General features: G+C 29.8%; 1 protein-coding gene across 2 annotated transcripts in view; it reads left to right on the top strand.

Annotated features, from left to right (window-relative positions):
- LOC120776121 (serine/threonine-protein phosphatase beta isoform) overlaps positions 1-23,280 on the top strand; it is an 82,707-nt gene that overhangs the window by 1,665 nt on the left and 57,762 nt on the right. The window contains exon 2 of one of the 2 annotated variants that reach the window (XM_040106647.1): positions 22,559-22,840. The exons of the other annotated variant lie outside the window; for it this stretch is intronic. Coding sequence (XP_039962581.1) covers positions 22,559-22,840 — 282 coding nt within the window. The remainder of the gene's footprint in view (positions 1-22,558; positions 22,841-23,280) is intronic. 2 annotated transcript variants of the gene reach the window in all.

The following is a 23,280-nucleotide window of genomic DNA, read 5'->3' on the forward strand; positions in this document are numbered from 1 at the left end:
GTTCTCTGACAGATCGCTATAAATTTAGCACTTGTTCGAAGATATCAGCGTATGAGTGTTGTTACAATTTATGTTTATTAACGTTCTTATGTCTCGATTACGTATGACGTTATATTTGTAGTGCGCACAGTTGTGCTTATGCAAAATTTTAGCGGTAAAAAAAGTTTGAAAATAAGTAATTTATAAAAATCATTAAAATACGATAGATTTATTAAATTATTTACAAAAGCAGCCACTGCATTTGACTGACGTGACCACTTACGTACATACATACATATGTTTGTATGTATATGACTAATCACCGCACATCACACTTTTAACTATGATATACAAATAATGTAAGACAATGCATACATATGTATGTATGTATGTATGTATGTATTTGTGCATATTTGATCTCAATGACTTAATCAATCTTGATCTACAGTTGAAGTTTATCTCAATTAAAGAACAATTCTCCTTAAAAAACAAAAATTGTACTAAAAATTTGAATTTAATTGAAGTAATTGTATTTATACAGATGTCTGATACAGATATGTACATATGAATGTACATACATATATCTTTAAAAAATGTGGGTGTTTGTAGAAGCTCTTCAACAAGATACTTACATACTTATGTACATACTCGGAATGAAGTACATACATACATATATAATAAAAATTCTTTATACAAAAAACTAAAAAGGCATTTGGAAAAAAATCATTTATACGCTAAACTCCTTTTTTTGTTCACTCCAATCAGAGTGAGAATATAAAAATGAAAAAAATAATAACGGAAAATAACTTATATTTTTTTTATAAAATAAAATTCTCGCTTTGCTCGTGCAAAAAAATGAAGCATTTCAAAAACAGCTGTGCCCAGTTAGGCAGTGTCATTGACGTTACGTTGACGAAGGTGGGTGGCAGACGAGAAAGCAGCTGCCAACGCCGTTGCTACTCAAGTACTATAGATCGCGGATCTGTGCCCATTTCATGGGATATTAGTGAAGCACATTTAAGTTTATTTTTTTTTTGCGAAGATAAGCAAGAGCAACTAGGCGAAATACATAGGAATAAATTTATATATACACAAGTTATTGAGCTAATATTTGCGTGGGCGTCATTTGCTTAGAACATACAATTAGCAAATCACTCGAAAAAAATTAAACTTTCAAAAAATCTCAAAGCGTAATCAGGAAATCATACTTGACTGCTTTCACCTTGTTGCCTGGCGATAATTTTGTTGCATAGTCTTTTTTTTGGCTTAGAGCGTGCTTAAAAAGTAAACAATTTTTGTATTGAAACATTTAAACCCGATTGCTGCATATAAGTATATGTATATGTACATATGTATGTATGTATATTAATTTAAAAGATTCATTTCAGCTTATTATAATTTGCATAAAAATACTCTTTTAAGCTTTTTTCTTGCAAAAGTTGAATTCAAAAATGAATGCGGAAGTTTTTTCCAATATAAAATTATATGCATAAAAAAAAATTTACGATCAAAAAAATAATATTAAGCACAAGAAAAATGTATGTTAAATATTTTTTGGCAAAAAAATTATTAAATTTTTTTTTTTTATTAATTCTTGAAAATAATGTCATTAATTGTGTTCATTATTAAATTATATATTTAAATATTTAACATTTGACGCAAAATCCATATGATTATTCTTAAAAAAAGCATAACAATCGATTATCGATTATTTACACATCTCCCAAACGTCAAAAATAATTAAATAATAAACTTTCTTGCTGGTAAGAAAATTACTGTTTATTTGAAAATTGCCAATATAAATGCATGGAACGTGAATACAAATGAGAAAAAAGTGCATTGCAGTATAATTTCGTAGAATTAGTCCCCCATTTTTTGAGATATCGATTTGAAATTTAGCACTCGCCAAAAGAAACTGCTCATATGTCGGTACCGCCCATATTGGACCACTATAATAAGACTGTGCTCTTATATGGAAAACTTTTTCATTTGACAAAATATCTTCGAAATTTGGCATGAAATACTGTCCAAGGTAATGGTAAAATCTCGGACTAAATTATTCAAATCGGACTACGATTCTTCAAACCGCACTATTAAAATCGTTCCTATCTGGAAATTTGTGAAAGGCATTATCGCTACGATGCAAACGAAATTACTGTTCTTTTTTTTAATTTTAAACAACAAATAATAATAAGAAACAAAATGTGCTAAACGTCAGTGCTCTTCTTCTTCCTTGCACGCCAAACAAATATTTATGTTTGCAGCAGCTATAACAACTGTGTGTACAATTTTGTCATAAATTCGCAAATTAAATGTGTGAATAATTAATTTATTTTCATATATTTTCTGCTGGAAAGTGAATTTAGCATTTATGGGTTTCATTTTACAATCGTCTGCACTTTCATAAATTAAATTTGTCTACATGTACTGGCATTTTATGCGATTTTATGGCCATTTTTAAATTAACCAAATGCGTTTTATTTTCTTACTGCAGCCAATTTATATATTGTCTGTCTGCCAAATAATAACAACGAGCGTGCCACTAATGCCAGCAGAATTTTCATTTATCCGCAGTGAGTGCTGGAGCGCTGATCCCTTGGCGGCTTGCCTGCTCGGCCTTTGGCGTTGCCCTTGACTGCGCCATTGATTTTTAGTGCACGCTTTTGCGGGTCAACATATTTTGCCTAAAGTGAAGCGTTTTTAAAGTGCATTTTGTAAACATGTACGAGTATAATTCTAACATACATACATATACATATATTATTTATTTATTTCATTATTATTTTATTATTATTTTTTATATTTTTTATATTTTTTTTTGGCTCATTATTATTATTTTTGAATTTGTTAGTTATTTCATTTACTTTTTTGTTTTTGCTTATAACTTATTTATTTTTTTTTTGTTGGTGTATTGTTAATTGTTTTTGCGCGTAAAAATTTGAAAGATTTTGTGTGTTTGTTCATGATTTATTTTCAAAATATGGCGTGCAAATGTTATATATTTTTATCTAATGTTTATCACACTTTATCAACTTTTTTTTTTAATTTTCCACATTTGTGTTATCTTTTAAAATTTTTCTTATTTGTACATTCCTTTAACAGCAATTTATTTTCTTTCAACATTACTTCGTTTAACATTGTTTTCCTGTTTTATTCTTAACGTTTTCTGCGTTTGCCTTTGAATTACTCAGTCCTCATCTAAAAATAGCCAAAAATAAATGCCTCAATCTAAATGGCATAAAGTACCGCAGAGCGACGTTATGGGCCAGTGGCAGTTCGCACAAACATATTATATACACATACATATGTATATGTACATAAGTGCTCATACATATGTATATACACGTACAAATAAATATCTTCCACGAAATCGTGCTCTAGTGATAATTTTTTGAGTCATCTACTGAATCTATGTAAACACATACATATACACACAAAAAATATTTCACCAATAAAGCTTTTGCTGGAGCGTTTTCAGCTTGTCCACTCACACAAAGTCAATTATTTTCTGATTTTCTTCTTTTTCGTTGACTTAATACAATTTGTTGCTATTTTTTTACCGTTTTGCTCGCATTTGCTCATTCTGACAATGTTCTTATTTAATTAACTTTCATTTTGTTTATTGTTGCTTCTTCTCAAAGCGTGTTCGATTTGTAATTTTATGTCTTCATTCTCTAAATAGTTTTAATTTCGTGAAATTGAAGCATTTAACGTAAATTTTAGACATCCCAAAGAAATGAAGTGAATCTAGGGAGTCTTCGGTGGCGTTCGATTTGTTTTGGGAACTATGAAATTGTCTGTCTTATCTGTTATTTTTTATGTGTTGTCAACGATCTATCATCAGTTATCTTTCATCTGGTTTATTATCTATCATCTTTTACCTCTCATCCTTAAATTTTTATCGTTCATACATTTTATTATCTATTAACTTTCAAACAGTAACGAATTTATTATCTATTATCTTTTAAACTGTCACATTTTATCCGATTTATAATTTTTTATCTATTATCTTCAACTTTTATCTGCTGTATTACCTATTATCTTTTAACCTCTATCTTTCGGCGGTTATAAATGGTGATCCATTTCGTGGTTCCCTACTTTTTTAAAGAAAAAACTCAAACTTTAAATATAATGTTTACTGTTTATTTTCATTCGAAAGAACATGCTTTGGCATTTATTTTTTTTAAGATTATCTACTTAAACTGTTGGCTGCGTCTACGTCTCACATGTTCCATCTGTTGAGTCCAATTTTCGATGACTCGTTGTAGAGTTTCGACTGGTAACTGTAGAATGACACGCCTGATGTTTGTCTCCAAGGCCTGAATTGAAGTAGAATTGTCCGCATAGACTTTAGACTTTACATATCCCCAGAGGAAAAAGTGTAACGATGTGATATCACAAGATCTTGGTTTCAATCGACTACTCCAAAGCGTGAAATTATCTGCTCACCGAAGTGTTCTGTCAATAAATCTATTGATTGATGCGATGCAATTTCAGGCATGAAATAGTAGGTTATGATGGCGCGATAAAGGTCGCCATTGACGGTTACGTTCTCACCGGCATCATTTTTGAAAAAATATGAACCGATGGTTCCATCGGCCCACAAACTACACCAAATCGTTGTTTTTTTGGATGAATTGGAAGCTCTTGAATATCTTCAGTTTGCTCTTCGTCAAAAATGCGGCAATTTTGCTTGTCTACATACTCATTGAGCCAGATGGGCCTCATCGCTGAACAAAATTTAGCTCGAAAACGTGGGATCTCCTTGGAACTTTTCAAGAGCCCATAGAGCGATGTCGAAGGTCGAGCGGCTTCAGTTCTTGCACAAACTGTACGCCTTCAATTTAAGATCCCCACGTATCTATTGTATCATTTATAATCTGTCATCTGTTCATATCTTTACCTTACAATGTTTCACATTTATCAGCCGCCTTACGAATTGATGTTCTGATCGTCAGGTCCGGTGAAGCTTTTCCTGAAAGATTCTCGAGTAGTATTTTTCGGTTGGAGGTTAAGTCCAAATATTTCGCATTTTAATCGGTTTTTACTATTATGAAAACTGTTGTTGTTGTAGCGGCAGAATTGACTTTGAGTTGACTGTGTCTGTTCCGGTTACGTAGACCCAACTGTCATGGGAACGGATACTAAAACTGTTAATCGCTGGTCTCTTCTTCAAGCTCAGTACATCTGCATATCGAATTCGGTTTAATTTCGATAACTTGAAGTCATCTGAAACTATTTTTGTTAAAGAGCTTTATTAATTTTAAAAGATACATGATTTTACTTTCCACTCGTGCAAAGTTCGATATTAATTCTTAAAATGTGTGAAAATACCTAATACATTTTTTCATTAACTGAGCGGGGCTCAATTGATCCACGGGGTCTGAAAGGTCTACTATTATAGTTATGCAATCCACAGAAATGAGGACAAAAAAATACTTCCGCGAGTAAGTGGATGTAGCGGCGCTGTTTTTCGAAGAGGTTTCGACGATCTAATAACGCGTTCAAAGTCAAGAAGAAGTGTAAAGCTTAGCTGTAGAAAGCTCCATTCATTGAAAAGATTGTTCTGTGGCTCTCTTCACATCTCTTGTGGGTAGACTGGCGACCAATGTATTACCGATTGCTATATAAGTTACAACTAGTTGGAAAATACCAATCTTTGATATAGAGAGTTTTTCTAATCCCTGCTCTAGGAGCTTTTGAGCATCTTTTGTCGCAATAGTTTATTGTTGTATGGCTTTCTACAGCATATTAAGTGTTTCTGAATTCATACAGTACCGATTTTTATGCAACGGGTGTATTTTGAGTACCATCTAATATTTTCTATATGGATCTGAGAGCGCGTGCACCAGTGTTCCAACTCATTACTGAGTATAAGAACAATTCTTCCAATTTCTAAATTTTTTTGTTAATGGCTCACTTGACACACCGGATAAAATTACATACTATACAACTGTAATGTACTTATGCGCGTTGGTAGCTTTAATTACGAAAACACCGTTATCATTAATCTTGCTCATAAACAGCAAGCAACCAAACGGCGTCCGTGCGCCCATCGAACGCAGCTTGTGGGGTTTTGAAAATTCTCTTTTCAATGCCATAAATCACATTAATATGAGTATAAACAATAATTACAACAATAACAATATGTGTGTATAATTCACAAATCATCGAAGCGTTTGCGATTGCATTTGCTGCGCTCCAAAAGCAGCTCGACACTGTTGGTGCTCCAACTAAGCGCCAGTTGGCAACTGGGCGTTTTGTAAACGCGCTACGTACATACATATATGTATGTATACATAACTATGTAATGTACTTAACCGTTATTTTGTCGTAATTTTTAATTTTATTATTTAATTTCTTTTCTCGTATTTACATAAAAGATTAATTTTTTTAATTCATTCTAATTTTCTCCAAATTTTGTTTAAAAATTTTTAAGCTCTTTTATTTAAATAGAAAATAAAAATAATTTTTTAATTAATTAAATTGATTAACAATTAGTTAATGGATTAAAATATAGAAATTAATTGGTTGAAGTAATTAAAATTTAAAATTTAATAATTAATTAGAAAAAATACCTTATTTAATTAAATAAATATTAAATATTAAATAAATTAAATAAAATTTTATAATTAAAAAAAAATAAAAATTGTATTTTATTAATTAAGTATTGCTTAGTAAAAAAATATTTATCTTTTAATTGATTTTTATTTTAATTAAGTAAATAAAAAAATAATAATTAATTTAAAAAATTACTTTCTTTAATTTAACAAATATTAATTGATCAATTAATTTAAATAAAAAATATATTTCATAAATAAAAAAAAATAAAAAAATTGAATATTATTAAGTATTACTTAATTAAAAAACTATTTTTCTGTTAATTGATTTTTATTTTAATTATGTAAGTAAAAAAAAATAATTAATTAAAAAATTACTTTCTTTAATTAAACAAATATGAATTATTAATTAATTTAAATAAAAATATATTTCATTAATAAAAAAAAATAATAAATGAATTAAAAATGTTTTAAATTATTTTTTTAATGAGTTTTTTTAAATTAATTTTTCTTTTATTATAGTTTTTTGAATTGTATGTTTTTCAATTAATTTTTTTGAATTTAATATTTTTAATTAAATTTTTTTAATCATATTTAATTCATATTTAATTATAACTTTTAAAATTATTATTTTTTATGAAATTTTTTTAAATAATTTTTTTAAACTATACTTTTTTAAAGTACATATTTTAAATAAATTTTTTTAAATCATATTTAATTCATATTTAATTATAACTTTTAAAATTATTATAATTTTTTTTTTTAATTAATTTTTAAACTATATTTTTAATTTATTTTTTTTTATATAATTTTTTTTTATTATTATTTAACTATATTTTTTTAAATTACATATTTTAAATTAATTTTTTTTAATACTATAAATATTTTATTTTATATTTTCGGTTTTATATAGCTTTAATGAATTTTATTATCTTACCGCTTAGAATTTTACACATTTTCCCACAAACTCATAAATAAAAGTGTGGTTATTTTCCAATTTATCTTTTCTCTCTTATTTTTCCCCTTAATATTGTGAAAATTGTGTAAAACGATCATTAATGAAGACTCAATTGCGTTATACACACTATACCATACATATGTACAGGTGTATGTGCATATACATACATACATATATGTATGTTTGTAATTATCTTTTATTTATATTTTATTGTTTTCACATGCTTAGTGTTGGTGCTTTATGAGTTTTTTCGCTTTTACTGTTTTCTTACTTTTTTTAATTTTTCCTGCTCGCTTTGCTTGTTTTTGGTACACTGAGAAAACGCTACAATAAGCATCAAATGAGTTGAATGTTTTAATTAAATTTAATTAAAACTGTATTCACCACAATCAAGCCAGTCATCAGCTAGTAGTCGACTCATTCACCGAACAGCGCCAAATGCAGCGCCGGCGTCACACTCATTGGCGCTGCAGTGGCGCTTACGGCTTGTTTATTGTTATTGTTATAATAAAAGCTGCTCAAACTTTGGAAAAAATATATACATATTTACTTTTTAAATAATAGATACCGACTTGCTTTCGTGTTTAATCGATTAATCTTTTTCCAGTAAAAACGTGGTTAATGCCGGGGACTTCCGGTTTCTGATTTTCTAAATGTTTAGACTCCCAGTATTAGAAAAAGACCATAGAAACATGCTAAGCGCTTTTCACTCGTTTACTTAACATACCTGGGGGCTAGAACTCTCGCAACATCGTTTCCAAACTGAAAATTAATGCTTTTTGACTCAAACTTTCAATAGTTCTGAGATTATCGATAGTGTGTACTCTTGGAACTGGAACAGAGTTCTTATAAGCTTGGATTGGTGGAAGTATTGAAAAAGGTTCGAAATTTTTCTGCTTATAAAATTATTGCACACGTACACTCACTACCGAGGTTAGTACCCTTGTAACATTGACCGGGAGCTGATCTTAAGTTAAGATGTGTTTGCTGATTGTTACTTCTGAAACCAGCCAGTTGAAGTACTAAACTGAGTTTCTATGTACTTAAGTGGTAGGTAACATAAAAAGTACCGCAATTTGCTTGTCTTGAGCGCGATTCTGTGATTCTGAGCCTGAATGAGGTATAGGTTAAGTTTGCCACGAAATATGGAATGCCCGAGACTCTATAAAGTGTCTTTATAAACGATCAGCGTGATGAGTTTAGTCGATTTAACCATGTTTTCCTCTCTATCCCTGGCGGATAGACTGTATATTTGTATACTAGCGCTTCACATACACACGTTCCTTTATCCTTAAGGAGCTGCTCATTTGTTGGAACCGCCGATATCGGACCACTATAGCATGTAGCGGCCATATGAACTTACCGTTCTAAATATGTTATGAATTTCCTATGCTGGCATCTACATAGTTCTTCAGACAACCATATTTCGGGCCCCGGCGAAGTCGATCAGCCTCAACCCATTTGGGGATGTTTCATCATGGAGTCTGAATTCACCGACCGTTGTGACAAAGATACCTTCTTTCCCACCCTTGCGTTAAAGTAGCATTTCTTGGACGGCATCGATGTCAAACCTGTCTCTAACAAGGACATCAACCAGCTGGGCAGCGGCACCTTCCCAAATTAAAGGGGCCGGGAATTCCAGGTACATGCCCTTAAATCGTAATCGTTAAGACGTTAACAGTGGTCGTCATGAAAAGGGGTCTCTCATCCTGTTATGTTCTTTGCATTGGAGATGTTTTTTTTTACGTGGCGGGTCCCAAACCCCACCTTTTAATGATCTTTCGCCTTCCCACTTTAGCTCGCCTTCCAACGGATGTTTTTTAGTTACCCATAAGATACTTGGTATAAGACCGGAAGTGGTGAGCTGTTTGAGACATACATATGTAAAATAATCGTTTCTGATCCCTCCCAAGTGAATGGCGCTCAGAAAACTTTTCTCACTTGCGTGAACTTCTCTGTATGGCTCCATCCTCCTATGTTATAACAAAAATAGCTGTGAAGGGCATTATAGCTACGGTGCAGCCGAAGTTAACGTTTTTCTTCATGTTTTTGTTAAATTTGTCACTTCCCAACCTGCCGCATCATGTGCTAAGCTTCAGCTCGTAAACGCTTCACCCAGTGCGTTGACAACGAAATTGCAAATTGCTTAAATCCACTCACAAAGTGACACGTTGAAACAGTAATACGACAAATTAGATTAAAAGTTTGCTTTGCGCTTCAGTTATCAAAATCGATTTTTCTCGCATTTCTGTGTGAGGCGATTAAATGCGTTAGGCAGCGCACACACACGAAGTGCAGCAAAGCAACGTGATCGATTTTCTAACCAACAAACATGAGCTTCAACAGCGGAAAAAGAAATTTTTTTCGCTGCCAACGCGGCTGCTGCGGCAATTTTCCCATGGCTCTAAGCCACAAAAGGAAAATGCAGCAAAAAATGGAAAAAAGGGAAAACGAAAAAACAAAAAAAAAATTCAAAGGGAAATGAAAATAAAAAAATATGCGAAAAATAACTAAAGAAATTTTAAAAAATTAAAAAAAAATAAAAAAAATAAAATAAATAAAAATATAAATAAAAAATAAAAAAAAAATAAAATAAAAATATAAAAAATAAAATAAAATAACAAAAAATAAAAAATAAAATAAAATTAAAGAAAATAAAATAAAAGAAAATAATATATAAAATAAAAAAAAAAATAAAAATAAAAAAAAATGAAAATAAAAAAAAAATGAAAAAGACAAAAAAGCAATGAAAATGAAAGTAGCAAACAACAAAAAAAAGTGAAAAATCGCCACAAACGTGCAAATTAAAAGTTTGCAGTTTTTCGCAAATTGACCGCAAAAATGAGCAACCGCAATTTGTGGCGTGTAAAAAAAAATATTTGTGAAAATCGAAAAATCCACAAATGCTCGTCAATGTCAGCGCATGAAAATGCAATTTCCTGCACTTTCGACTGTCATAAACGTCGCACATAACTGTTAACTGCACTCGCAACGCAGTCGTCTTGCCTCTACAGAATTGCTTTGTGGTCTACGTCCTCTCCTCTTCGTTGACTTCTTCGCCTTAGCGGTCTACGTCTGCTTCTTCCTCTTCATCTTCACTTTCTTCTTTCCCTTAGAGCTCTACCGCTGTCTCTTCGTCGTTTTCTTCCTCTTAGAGGCATACGTCTTCGTCTCCGCCGTCGTTTTCCTCGTCGGCTGACCACAGCGTACGCACGGTAGTTGCGAAATTTTCTTAGCACTTTAAACCGCACCCATCACTGCAACAGTTCGCTGCGTTTTCACCACCGCCGACCGCCCGTACATGCAATTTGCAAGCTTCTTGACTAGCTGCAAGCGCCCCAAGCGGACGTGGATTGAAATTAGCGCTCATAAAGGGAGCAAATGTGAGTGGTTGGGTAGTCGTGTGCGCTGTGTTTGTTTGTACACATACTGTGTTGTTGTTGTTGTCGTAGGCGTAGGTGTGTGTATACGCCGGTGGTAAGCGGCTTAACTTTGTTGAAACGCTCAAAGCAACTTGGCATTTCATTGGCAGCGAATTTGCACAAAGTGTTGTTGTTGTTGTTTTTGTAGACAATTTTTACTGCATATATGTATGTACATATCTAAGCCGGTAACGGTGACAGCCAAATCGGCTGGCAGGTGGGATAACCTAACGGCGCTCGCTGGTAGGGTATTAGAATGCTTTAAATATGCAGTTATACGATTAACTAAGTATATACATGTATAATATTTATGTATGTATGTCTGTCAGCACGTTTATCCATTTAAATATTTCAAATTGTAATTTGTTAGCCCTTTGGACGCCTTGCCTGTTGTAAACGTCTTGCTAGAAAGACGCACCGAAATGGATAGAGAATGCTTAAAGCGACAAACATGCGTCTGTATATAAGATAAGCGCAGTATTAAACACACACACACATACATATGTATACTACGAGCACACAATTACCGGCTGTCTCTCTTTGGTTAAAACCGCTCGCCAGCCAATGGAAATGACATAAAATGGCATCTTCAACGTCCAAATTTAATAATGCACCGCACTAATTCAAATAATCTACTAGCAAATATTGAAATTCTATTTTGACTAGATAGAATTTCGTAGATGTGCTTCAGTTGTCATCTTAAGCACATTTTCAAGTGAAAGCGAAGAAAGTGCGGTTTTCGGAAGTTTAATTCTGAAATTGTCTGTATTTCATGTTACGTCCTTGTGCCTTTTGAAGAAGACTGAACAAAATAATTATCGATAACGACGATGAATTTCAATATCGATTAACTTACGTATCGATAAATTGCAATATGCATTAATTTCAGTATTGACTACATCTAAACCTATTATTATTTTTTGAACAATACTACGAAATTATCGATTAATTTCGCTATTGACCATTTTTATGCAATTATTTTAACTATCGATTAATATTTTGTCATCGAAAATTTTAATTTATAAATTTTTATTATCGTTATATTGCCGCAATATATTATTGATATGACGTTAATATACCACTGATATGACGTAAATTTTATAAAGCGCTTCACTCGATCTCCAATTGTTGTTCGAACGATTTCAAATAAATTTCGATTTCAATATGCACTCCCTCCCAAAAATTTGTAAACCATGAATATTTTAATTTCTTTTAAAAATCGTTTTTTTTTTTATCATGTAAATTATAAAATTTTTTGTTTGGAATAAATTTTAACTTGATTAAAAGTTATCGATTACAATTTGATGAATCGATTTTTTATACTACTGTTTAATATATGTTTTTAAAGAAAATTAAATCTCATACCGATAACAAATCAACCCATTTGTTTTGTTATCGATATATTTTTCGATAATATTTAGTACATAAAGAAAATAAAATTTATTACTTAAAAATAATCGATAACGAAACAACCGATTCGTTTTGTTATCGATAATTTTGTTATCGATTACATTTAGTACTAAATGAGAATGATTTGCATCGCTTACAACTAATTCTTAAAGATAATTAACTGTATGTATTAAATTTCCCACTAACAGAAAATCGATAACGAACTAATCGATTATAATAATAGTCGTTGACACCCATTGCCTTACATAAAGGTATCTGCCTAGATATGTATGCGTGTGGGCACATACATTAATGTATATTGAAAGCTCTTTATCGTGTTCTATCCAATAATTGAAAATTCTTCACTCTAGCACAATTAATCAAAGACCGTGACATACATACACATACACATATGCTTCATTCAATAGAACTAAAGCATGCACTATTCACTATATTTGTGTGCTTATATGTATCATATATACATATGTACATACTATATCGTCAGACTCTGTCATTATTTCGAACAAATGAAGCATTCAATCAACAAAGGTTCAGCGAAAATCTGTATGAAATTGAGTGAAATTTCAGTTTTTTGTGATTGTTCGCCAATTGATGTGTATGTGTGTGCGCGTGTACGAGTCTATGGCATGACACCCCCAATTGACCCCGAATTCCACTTCACAGTGTGCGCAGATAAAAAGCCACATAACCTACATAACATGAAATTTCCGTACGAGGCTCACCGATATGCGGGCATACAAAACAACAACAAAACAAAAAAGACCAAAAATATAGAACCAAAGCGTAGGCAAAAAGCAACTAACGCAGCTATGAAAACCAACTAACCTGGTTAAAGCAACAACAAGTATGAGCGCTACTCGGGAAAGACACACGAAAAAAGAAAAACAAAGCGTATAACCCAAAAGCTGAATATTTTGTCGACACTGTCATTTATCAATGCTCCGACCATTTGTCATCGTTGCCACTCACATTGCATTAACACCAACAACAACAAAAGCCATAACATTGGTAATAACAGCAACAACAGCAATAGTAATAAGCCACAAAAGTGTTGCGGAGGGCTGTCTCGAAAAAGGGCAACTCAGGCGCTTTGCTGCTGACGGCTCTTCTCGAGCGGCGCCTCTCACTTGTAACTACAATACTTCACTTCCTCATATGCACTTGTGCGTCGTGTATGCTGCAACAAGCACCGCTTCACATACATACGTGGTCATACTAGATGGTGCACCGTTGCCGGTGTTACGTTGACTCGTTGAAGTGTGTGGCACTCAAGTGCTGCAGCGTCTCATTTTTCACCTCATATTGGTTTTCGTACTTTCTTATATCCTTTTTCGTATTTCCATATGAATATATACTTATTTGATAACCGTACTGCTATAAATGCGCACATAACGCGTTTTTTGCTTTCTTTTAGTGGAGTTAATTCAATTGAAAAACTCGATCTATCTTCTAAAATAGTAAAATTTATTTACTTTTTTTTGGAAAATTATTTTAAATTTTATTAAATTTCCTTAAAAAAAATAATTTCATTCTTATATTTAATATGAAATATTTATTGTTTTTTTAATAGATAAATTTAAATTTCTGTTTATCGATATATTTTCTATTGCTATATTACCGATAAATTTTAATTTTGATTAACTTGGCATTTGATAGGTTTCTCAACAATAATTGTTATTATTATGATCGATAAATTTTAGTTTCTGTTTATCGATATATTTTCTATCGCTTTATTATCGATAAATAATCATTTTGATTAACTTGTTTATGTTACGAAAAACTTGGCATTGAGAATTTCTCATTAATAACTGTTTTTATTATGATCGATACATTTTAATTTCGGTCTATCGATAAATTTTCTATCGCCATATTACCGATAAATATTAATTTTGATTAACTTCGTTGTGAAAATCTTTGTATTTTATTAACGATAAATTTTAATTTCTGTTAATCGATATATTTTCTATCGCTTTATTATCGATAAATATTATGTTTTCTTAACTTCGTTATGTTACGAAAAACTGCATTTGTTAGGTTTTTCATCGATAACTGTTATTAATGAAAAATATTGATGTGAATATATCGATACAATTTATTCGTTATTCCAACGTCGTAAAGCTTTGTTTTTTAAAACTTTAGCCATTGAGATTAAATTTAACAGCTGAGCGGTCTACTATCGATAAATTTCGATATCATATTATATTGATATAAGATCTTCTGGAACCGAAAAATTTTACGAAATTTCACCTTCGATAGCTGTTACGATTAATAAAAAGAATGTTTATATCAATAACATTTACTCTAGTATAAAATGCCGTAAACTTTTGGTTTCAACAAATTTTTCTCAAATTCAGAGTCAGTACAATAATAATTCGATAAATATTGCTTCAATCAAATTTTTTATAGTAATATAGTATATCGATAAATTACGATATTTTGCTATTAAACATTTTGATTCGGAAAAATTCGATAAATATTGCTTCCTCAAAATTTGTATATTGTTAAATTTATAAATTATGCTTTCGATATTTTACTCTAAAATATTTTACTTCGGTAAAATGTTCAAAAATCTATATTTTGTTTCGATCCAGTTTTGAATGGATGTATCGATATATTGATTCTACTCCCGTTACATTTTACTTGCACTGAATTTTTATATTGATAAATCGATTATTTTTACTGTCGATGGATATAATCGAAAATTTTTAGATTACTATCGATATATTTTACTTTTATATTGATATATCAATAATTATTAATACCTCATACCTGATATCTGTTTATATGATATTACTGATAAATTTTGCTGTTGATTTATCGAGCTTTATCTTAATGTCAATAAATTTTAATTTTTTTTTTAAGTTTTTTAATTTAACTAATTTTTGAGGAAATTTTCGAAATGTTGTAAACTAATCCGATCTCTAAAGAACTTTATAGAGCAGTCAGAATTTCTGTTTGAAGAAATAAGTTTAAGGACATTTTTTTTTTGTAAAATTTAACACTTATTAAAGACATCCAAAATTAAAAAAAAAAACAAAAAAATAAAAACTGTATATATATAATTCAAAATATATGAAAAATTAAAAAAATTAATTAAATTTAAATCAAAAATTAAATTAAAAAAGAATAAAAAAAAAATAATAAAAAATCAGTGAAATTGAAATTTGTATTTTACCTGAATTGTTTTAGGTTTTTGTATGATTCTAAACAATATTCTTAAAAAAGTTTCGAAACTTCAGTTTTTAAAAGCAAATATTTAACATGTAAATAAATGTGCTAAACGTCTATATGTAGGTAAAAAAAATACATCTTTTTAATATAAAAAAAAAATCAAAACAAATTTAATATAAAAAATAATAATTTAGATGTTATTCACTCAGCGAATCTCGTTATTTTTATTCACAAGAGAGAATTCAGTGTGCAAATCCTCATATGTCTGCATGTGTGTCCCCTCTGCACCACAAACAAATTTTAATTTTTAATTGTCCAAAAACGACAAAAAATACCGTCACGACTTCGCCGCATTAAACGCTCATTTTGTCATTTCGCTGTCATTCCATGCAACGACGCTTACTGCATTTTCCCTACAACTATCAGTAAAACTGAACTCGAATAATTTTCCCCCTCAACAGCTCCTCATCATCGCTACTGATTTCCATAGTAATTGAATTCAATTGAAATGGAATTGAACGCAGCCATTTGCAGCGGCTGCTCATCTGCGGCGAGCACACCTGCACCAAATTGCTTATGTGTATATGTGGTGTCTGTATGTCTGTATTATATAAATTTGAATTTAATTTTTCTTTACTTTTTTCCACAACATTTTGCTGCTGCGAAATCAAATCACTCAATTTCTCCATTCCTCCGATGATTTGCTCGCTGTGATTACATTTTTATTCAATTTTCTAGTACTTGCGTGGCGTTCGGATTTTTTAGCGTAAATGTTTGACAGTCTTCCTGCTTTTAGGCTTCATAGAAGAGGTGAAAAGGAAATCTGATATTTTGAGTAATATTTTCAGAATTTTGTCAGTGAACTTTAGTGGTAGCAAGAAAAAATTTTTTTTGCAATACTATAGTTTTTACGTTTTTAATTTTTATGCTTAAAATTTTTCTGTATTTTTTTAATTTTTAGTTTTTTTACATACATTTTTTCTATAATTTTTAATTTTTCCGATTTATTAGTTATTTCAATTTTAAATTTCATTACTTTTATTTTAAACTTTTTATTTTTACTTTTTTGTGATTTATTATTTATTTTTTTTTTATTTTTAATTTTTTGTGTTTTATTATTTAATTTTTTTATTTTTATTTTTTTTAATTTTTTTTAATTTTTTTATGTTTTATTATTAATTTTTTTTTTTTTTTTTTTTTTTATTTTTTTTTTTAATTTTTATTTTTTTTTTATTAATTTTTTTTAATTTTTATTTTTTGAATTGTGTATTTAATTTTTTCTCAACCGTTAAAACAGTTATTAAATTTTTAATATTTTTAAAATTTTGTCGTTTATTTTCTTTTAAATCTTTTTTAAGTTCTTAGTTTTATCTTTGTTTTTATATAGATACATCTAGAATATTTTCTTTATTTTTGTTTTAATTCTCATGTTTTTTTGATTGCCTAAACTTTTTATAATATTTATTTATTACCATATCTTTTAATCTTTCTTACTATTATATTTTTTTCGCTTTTAATTTTTATGTCTAAAATTTTTCAGTTTTCGTTTCCTACCTTCTATAACTTTTAATTTTTTGATTTATTAGTTATGTTTTTACCTTCCTTTTAAAACTTTTCTAACATTTAATTTTTGACTTTTTATGTCTTATTATTTTTTAATTGTAATTTTTTTTAGTTTTTTGAATTCATAATTAAATTTTTTCTTAACCATTAAGAGATTTTATTTGTCTACTTCAATATTTTCAATATTCGGAAGGACTAGTTACATTCGGACTAGTCCATATGTTTATAACTAAATTAATAGCCAAGTTGTTACTTAAAATAATCTAAATAAGAATATCTGTTTTTTTTTTTTAATTTATGATGAACTAGTTACTTTTAAACCATGAGGAAACTAGTTACTTTAAATACAGTTATGAGTTACAGTTAATTTAAAAACTTACAATTTTATATTTTTAAACCAACGATAAAATGGTTGCTTGCGGTCCTGTGAAGGACTAGTTACTTTTCGACTATCATATATATTATCTATAGAAGCAGCTTTAAGTCATGATTTTAGCCTGACTCATTTTAAACATTCATTTGTAGAAGCATGTAGAATAATTAAAGTAAACACAAAAACTTTTCGTTTACAAAATTATTATTTTTTGTTTAAATTTCTTTCTAATAGGTTTTTTTATTTATTTAAAATTTAAAAGTTTTATATTTTTTTTCTTTTAATTTTTTTTTGTTTAATTTTTTATAAAATTTTCTTTGATATTTTCGTTTAGTTTTTTATAATTTATTTTTTTTTTAGTTTTTTTTCGTTTATAAATTTAATTTTTTATATAAATATCCTTCTTATAGTTTTTTAATCTATTTTAAATTTAAAAAAATTTTTGTATGTGTTTTTAAATTTTTGCGTTTAAGTTTTTATAATTTTTTTTTGTTTAATTTTTTGTAAAATTTTCTTTGATATTTTCGTTTAGTTTTTTATAATTTATTTTTTTTTTAGTTTTTTTTCGTTTATAAATTTAATTTTTTATATAAATATCCTTCTTATAGTTTTTTAATCTATTTTAAATTTAAAAAATTTTTGTATGTTTTTTAAATTTTTATGTTTAATTTTATATAAAATTTTAAAATTGTTTTCTAATATTTCATAAAATTTTTAAATTGCTTTTTTTTATGAATGTTTTAAATTATTTTAATTTTTTTTTTTAATTTTTTAAATTTTTTTTTTTAGTTTTTTTTTTTATAAATTTAATTTTTTATATAAATATCTTTCTTATAGTTTTTTAATCTATTTTAAATTTTTTTTAAATTTTTTTTTTATTATTGATATTTTTAATTTTTTAATTTTTTTTTATTTTCAGTTTTTTAACGTTTTTTATTACTTATTTTTAAATTAAAAACAAAAATTTGTTGAAAATTAACAATGTTAAAAATTAACAAATTTTTAATTTCAATTTTCTGTTATTGATATTTTTTTGTTTTTTCATTTATTTATTTTTTTTATTTTCTTAACTTGTTAACATGAAAATTCAGGTGTTGTTGGCAGTTTATATTGAAATTCTATACAACAAATTGTTACTTATAGTTTCCAATACATATTGGCATGCTTTGAGTTCTGTTGTTGTTGCTGTTGTTTTTAATAAAAGTTTTCACTTACGTTGCTTCACTTTGCAATTTTCACATTTACTGCGTGCTTCGTTTTCCTGCTCGGCTTGACTGCCATGTCTGTTTCATAACCGTGTGCTGCTAAAATGAAAGCTACGTCGAACAACAACAACACCAACAGCAGCTGCAATAAATACAAATTAAGTGAAATATGCGCACAATTAAATTCAGTGCAACTTTCATGGGGAACGTTCTTTTTAGACGCTCTTTTTTTTATATGCAATAACAAAAAATTGCGGGAAAATTGCAAAAATTTTAAAGCGAAATAAAAAATTGACAAGTTGACAGCAACAAAATTGAGCGCCAGCGCATTTTCAGTGCGGTTGAGGCGCAAATACGTGACTTTGTTGGTAATCAATGGCTGGCAGTGTATTCCTTTTATGTAACTACTTTGCATACATACATACGTATATACATATGTATGTGTATATATTTGTTTGTATCCAATTACATATCAATTATGCCAGCGCACAAACAACATTACATATCTTTTTTTTTGTTTTTTTTTATATATTCACATATATTTTAATTCACACAAACTTACATTTACATATATGTACATATATCTATATACATAAAAAGTACGTGCACCACATTCCGAATAGCTGTAAATATTTCACACATTGCATAATGTGTTGTTGGCTTCAAGTTGTTATTGATAAGTTAACTTTGTTTGGCGTGAAAATTATTTATTACAACACAAATGGGTTGATAAAAATAAATGCCTTCTCTGCCAGTTACCCAACACACATTTCTCATTGACTGATGAGCTCCACTGCGCTCAAGAGAACAAAGCATAAGCCTTAGTCATTAGCGCTCTTAAAAGTTTTCTAATAATCAGCTGGACAAGTTGAGTATTTCTTAAAAAAGTTCACTGAGTTTTGGGTATAAATTTCGTACCCTTTTCTTCGCACATTTTCTTTCACTATTTCTCTCAAGCAGAATCTTATAAAAACTAAATATCAAAAATAAATAAATACTATATATAAAAATTAATTTAATAATAAATTAAAAAAGTAAAAAAAAAAAAATTATAAAAATTATTCAACTTCAATTAAAATAATTACAAAAAAAATAAATAATTAAAAACTTTGAAATAGTTTAAAAATATTTTCCTCTGTATGTGTTTTACTGCAAAATTCTCATGTCCTTTTCCTATCTCAGTGCACCTCACACGAGCCCCTCATGTCTGTTCTATGCAGATGCAGCAGCTTGGTAGGTTTTTGCATTATTTCTACTTGAGCCCGGGTCTACCTTATCGTTTGCATAGCTCTTGGACTTTTCTCTCGAATCCTTGGCATCTCCATTGCAGATGCCCGAAGTTGTCACATCACTAACATTTTGGAATTTTCCTTGTGAGCTTCATCTATCCTATATTTAAGTGACGTTACTTTAGTGCTCTGTTTGCGCTATCGGCCGCCTACTAACATATGCGCGTATTTGTTCGCGTGTATTTGTATAGCCGTTATATGTCATTTCTTCATCTGCTTCCTCTAGCAGCCGTCTGACGGAGGTAGAGATCTCGGATCTCTATTCTTCCGTTTTAGCTTACAGATGCTATACCACATATTTTGGTCTTAAGCTATGCCACATTGCTCTGAGCTTAGAACTCTGGTTTCGCTTTTCCTCTTTCATTAGTTAATAGTAGCAAGGCTCCTGATTTTGCTTTCTTTAGCAACCGTATTACGCAGCTGACGTCTCGGATCCCTATTATTCCTGTTTTAGCTCGCTTCACTTGTTTTCTTTAATCAGTTTAAAGCAACAGGGCTCCTGATTTTGTTTTTCGTATTGCCCGAACTTCTACCATATCTTTATCCGCTATGACGTGTTTTATGATTTGAGGCACTTCGGCGTAATTAACACTTTCTTTCGGTTTAATTAGCACTGCTTCTGGTTCTGTCAACTGTTTTTGCTTCTGAAGCTTGTCTCCTTTTTTCCTGGGGTTTGTTCTGCGCTTTTATCTTGTTTTGTCTGCGGTTTCTCTTCCATCTTATTATATGCCACACGGTATTTCCGGTCCTCGCCTTTCTCTGACTCTTCTTTTACTGGGCTTATTGAAGTCCGTTTAAAAAGAGCTGTTACGTACGTCTTGTATATTTTTTGCTTCTATCCAGTTCCAGTGCAGGTTACCGATAATGTCGCGAATCTCGTACAACCAGATATCACATTTTTACACCTTGGTACCTATGTGTTTTTGCTATAGCCTTGCTACTTTATCTTTTTGAGTGTAGCGCGACACTTTAAGAGTGTCTCATCTTTTGCTGCTCTCGTCTTCAGAATTTTCATTTCGCGAGCGAGGTATTATCTGTTTGCTTGTTTGCAATCGCTGATTTAAGCATAGGGAAAGCGGTTTCTTCCGTGTAAACAGTTACCCTCTGAAGGCATTCAATTTGACGTCCGTTTGTACTTTTTGGCTTTGTCCCCGTTTCTTGTTTTTATTATTTTCATTATTCATGTTCTCTTCAAGCCGATATCTCCGCTCGATCGTACAGTTGCATTTCCTCTCCGCGTGTTTATCTATCCATTACAAAGAAGCCTGCCGCACGAGGGTTTACACGAAATCTTATCGGAATTCGTGTTGAGAGCTAGGACCATAGCACTAGTCAGGACTTAAATCAACATTTAACGTACTTAAAGTACTGCTAAGGTTTTAACGGAACGGAGGCGATAGCGACATTACCTTAATTTCTGCAAGGTGTCATCCTTGCATACTGAGGTAACAGAATGCCTGAGCTGTCGGTCCTATTGCATCCTGCTGATCCCCCGAGGCTGCTCCTTAAGAATTGCGGATGTTTGTTTTGAGAAGGGATCTATTCACCACGTCAGCGGAGATTCATAGGATGTTACATAACATTCATGCAAAAAAAAAAAAAAATCTCAATAATAATAAAAATCTCAAAAATAAAAAAAAACAAAAAAAAAAAAAACAAAATTTTACACATATGTATAAAATTAAGAGTACATTAATTTCTACAAAAAAAAAATTGAAAAAATCTTATAAAATAAAAAAGAAAAGTTATATTAATATTATGTTTTATTATTAAATAAAACATTATATTAAAAGAAAATTAATAAACACAAAAATAAATCAATAAATTATATAATAACATAAAATTAAAAATAAATTAAATAAATAAATATGATAAATAAATAAAAAATAATAATTATTAAAAAAACAAAAAAAAATTAGAAAGAAAAAGTTATATTCGATTAAATTAAATTTAAAAATATGTATATATGTATATATATTTAATACAAAAAATATATTAATTCCAAATTAATAAACACAAAAATAAATGAAATAAATAAGTATTCTAAAAAATAAAAATCAATAAAATAAAATAGATCGGAAGAGCAAATAAAAAAATAATAAAATAAAACTATAAAATAAAAATAAATAAAATAAAAATAAATAAAATAAAAAACAAAAAGGGGGAAAAAATTTAAAATTACAAGTTATCTTAAAATATTTTTCACTATAAAATTTTTTTATTTAATCACAAGGCTTCTGGTGGTTCTGGAAACTGCGTGCATGCGTGGCTTTTTACGACTTTATTTATTTATTTATCATTTATTTACGATTTTTTTATGATTTTGTTCTCCACCTCTAGTAGTCTATGCTATCCACATACCAAAATTCAAATTTTAAGTTTTCCATTCCTCTAAATTTTCCGACACTTTTTTGCTTTTTCAGTAGTATTTTTTTACTAAATATTATAAATAATTTTTAAATTTAAGCAAACAAGCAACTTTATTTAACAATTTTAAATTTTTTCTACGCGCCTTACTAACTAACACAACTAAAACGAAACTAACACACAAACTAAAAAAAAAAAATACAAAAATATACGCAATTCCCAACAATTTGGCGATAAACGAACGCTCTAAACTATGTGCAGCGTTTAAAAAGCAAAAAGAGGCCGAAGAGCAGGCGCAAAAAATGCTCGTCGCTCAGCATATGCTGCAGCTGCAGAAGGAGCAACAAAAAACCGATGCACAATCGCCCGGCGAAGCGGAGGATCTGCAGGAGCAGGAGCGTCGGCTGCTCGAACAATTCGCGCTGTCGCCGCCTAGTGAGACGCTCATCTCGGAGGAGGGCGATCAAATAACGGTACATCATCCGCGTGAAGAGCCCAAGAAGTCGAAATTGAAATTGCGTGATTTTTTCGTGGCCGAATTTGGTATTTACAAGCTTTATTTTGTGAAATTACCACACTACACTGAAGAAAATTATGTGGCATCTGTACACTTTTTAGTATTCAACACAGTCTTCTGTGTCACAACCAAATCCTTCTTGCTATTTACAAGTAACTGTTGTTGTTGTAGCTAACTTGCACACAATTTCCGTAATCGAATTTGGAAAACTCTGTTTATATGTGTCCTTATAAAGCGCTTAGTTACATAAGTATGTATACTATTTGCAGTAACTGTGCTAGCCTGTGAAACCAATTCTTAACCATGCCCAAATTAATGTGTGTTTAGTTGTTGTCGTGCCGTTCGTGATTATATGTGTACTAAAGTTAAAGCTGAATATTGTGCGTATAATTTTCCGAGCAGAAGCTGTTGTTACTTTTTATAAGAAGTCTTAAATTTTTATATGCACAGTCTATAAAAAAATATA

This window comes from Bactrocera tryoni, chromosome 4, assembly GCF_016617805.1.
Source record: "Bactrocera tryoni isolate S06 chromosome 4, CSIRO_BtryS06_freeze2, whole genome shotgun sequence".
NCBI classification, from domain to species: Eukaryota; Metazoa; Arthropoda; class Insecta; order Diptera; family Tephritidae; genus Bactrocera; species Bactrocera tryoni.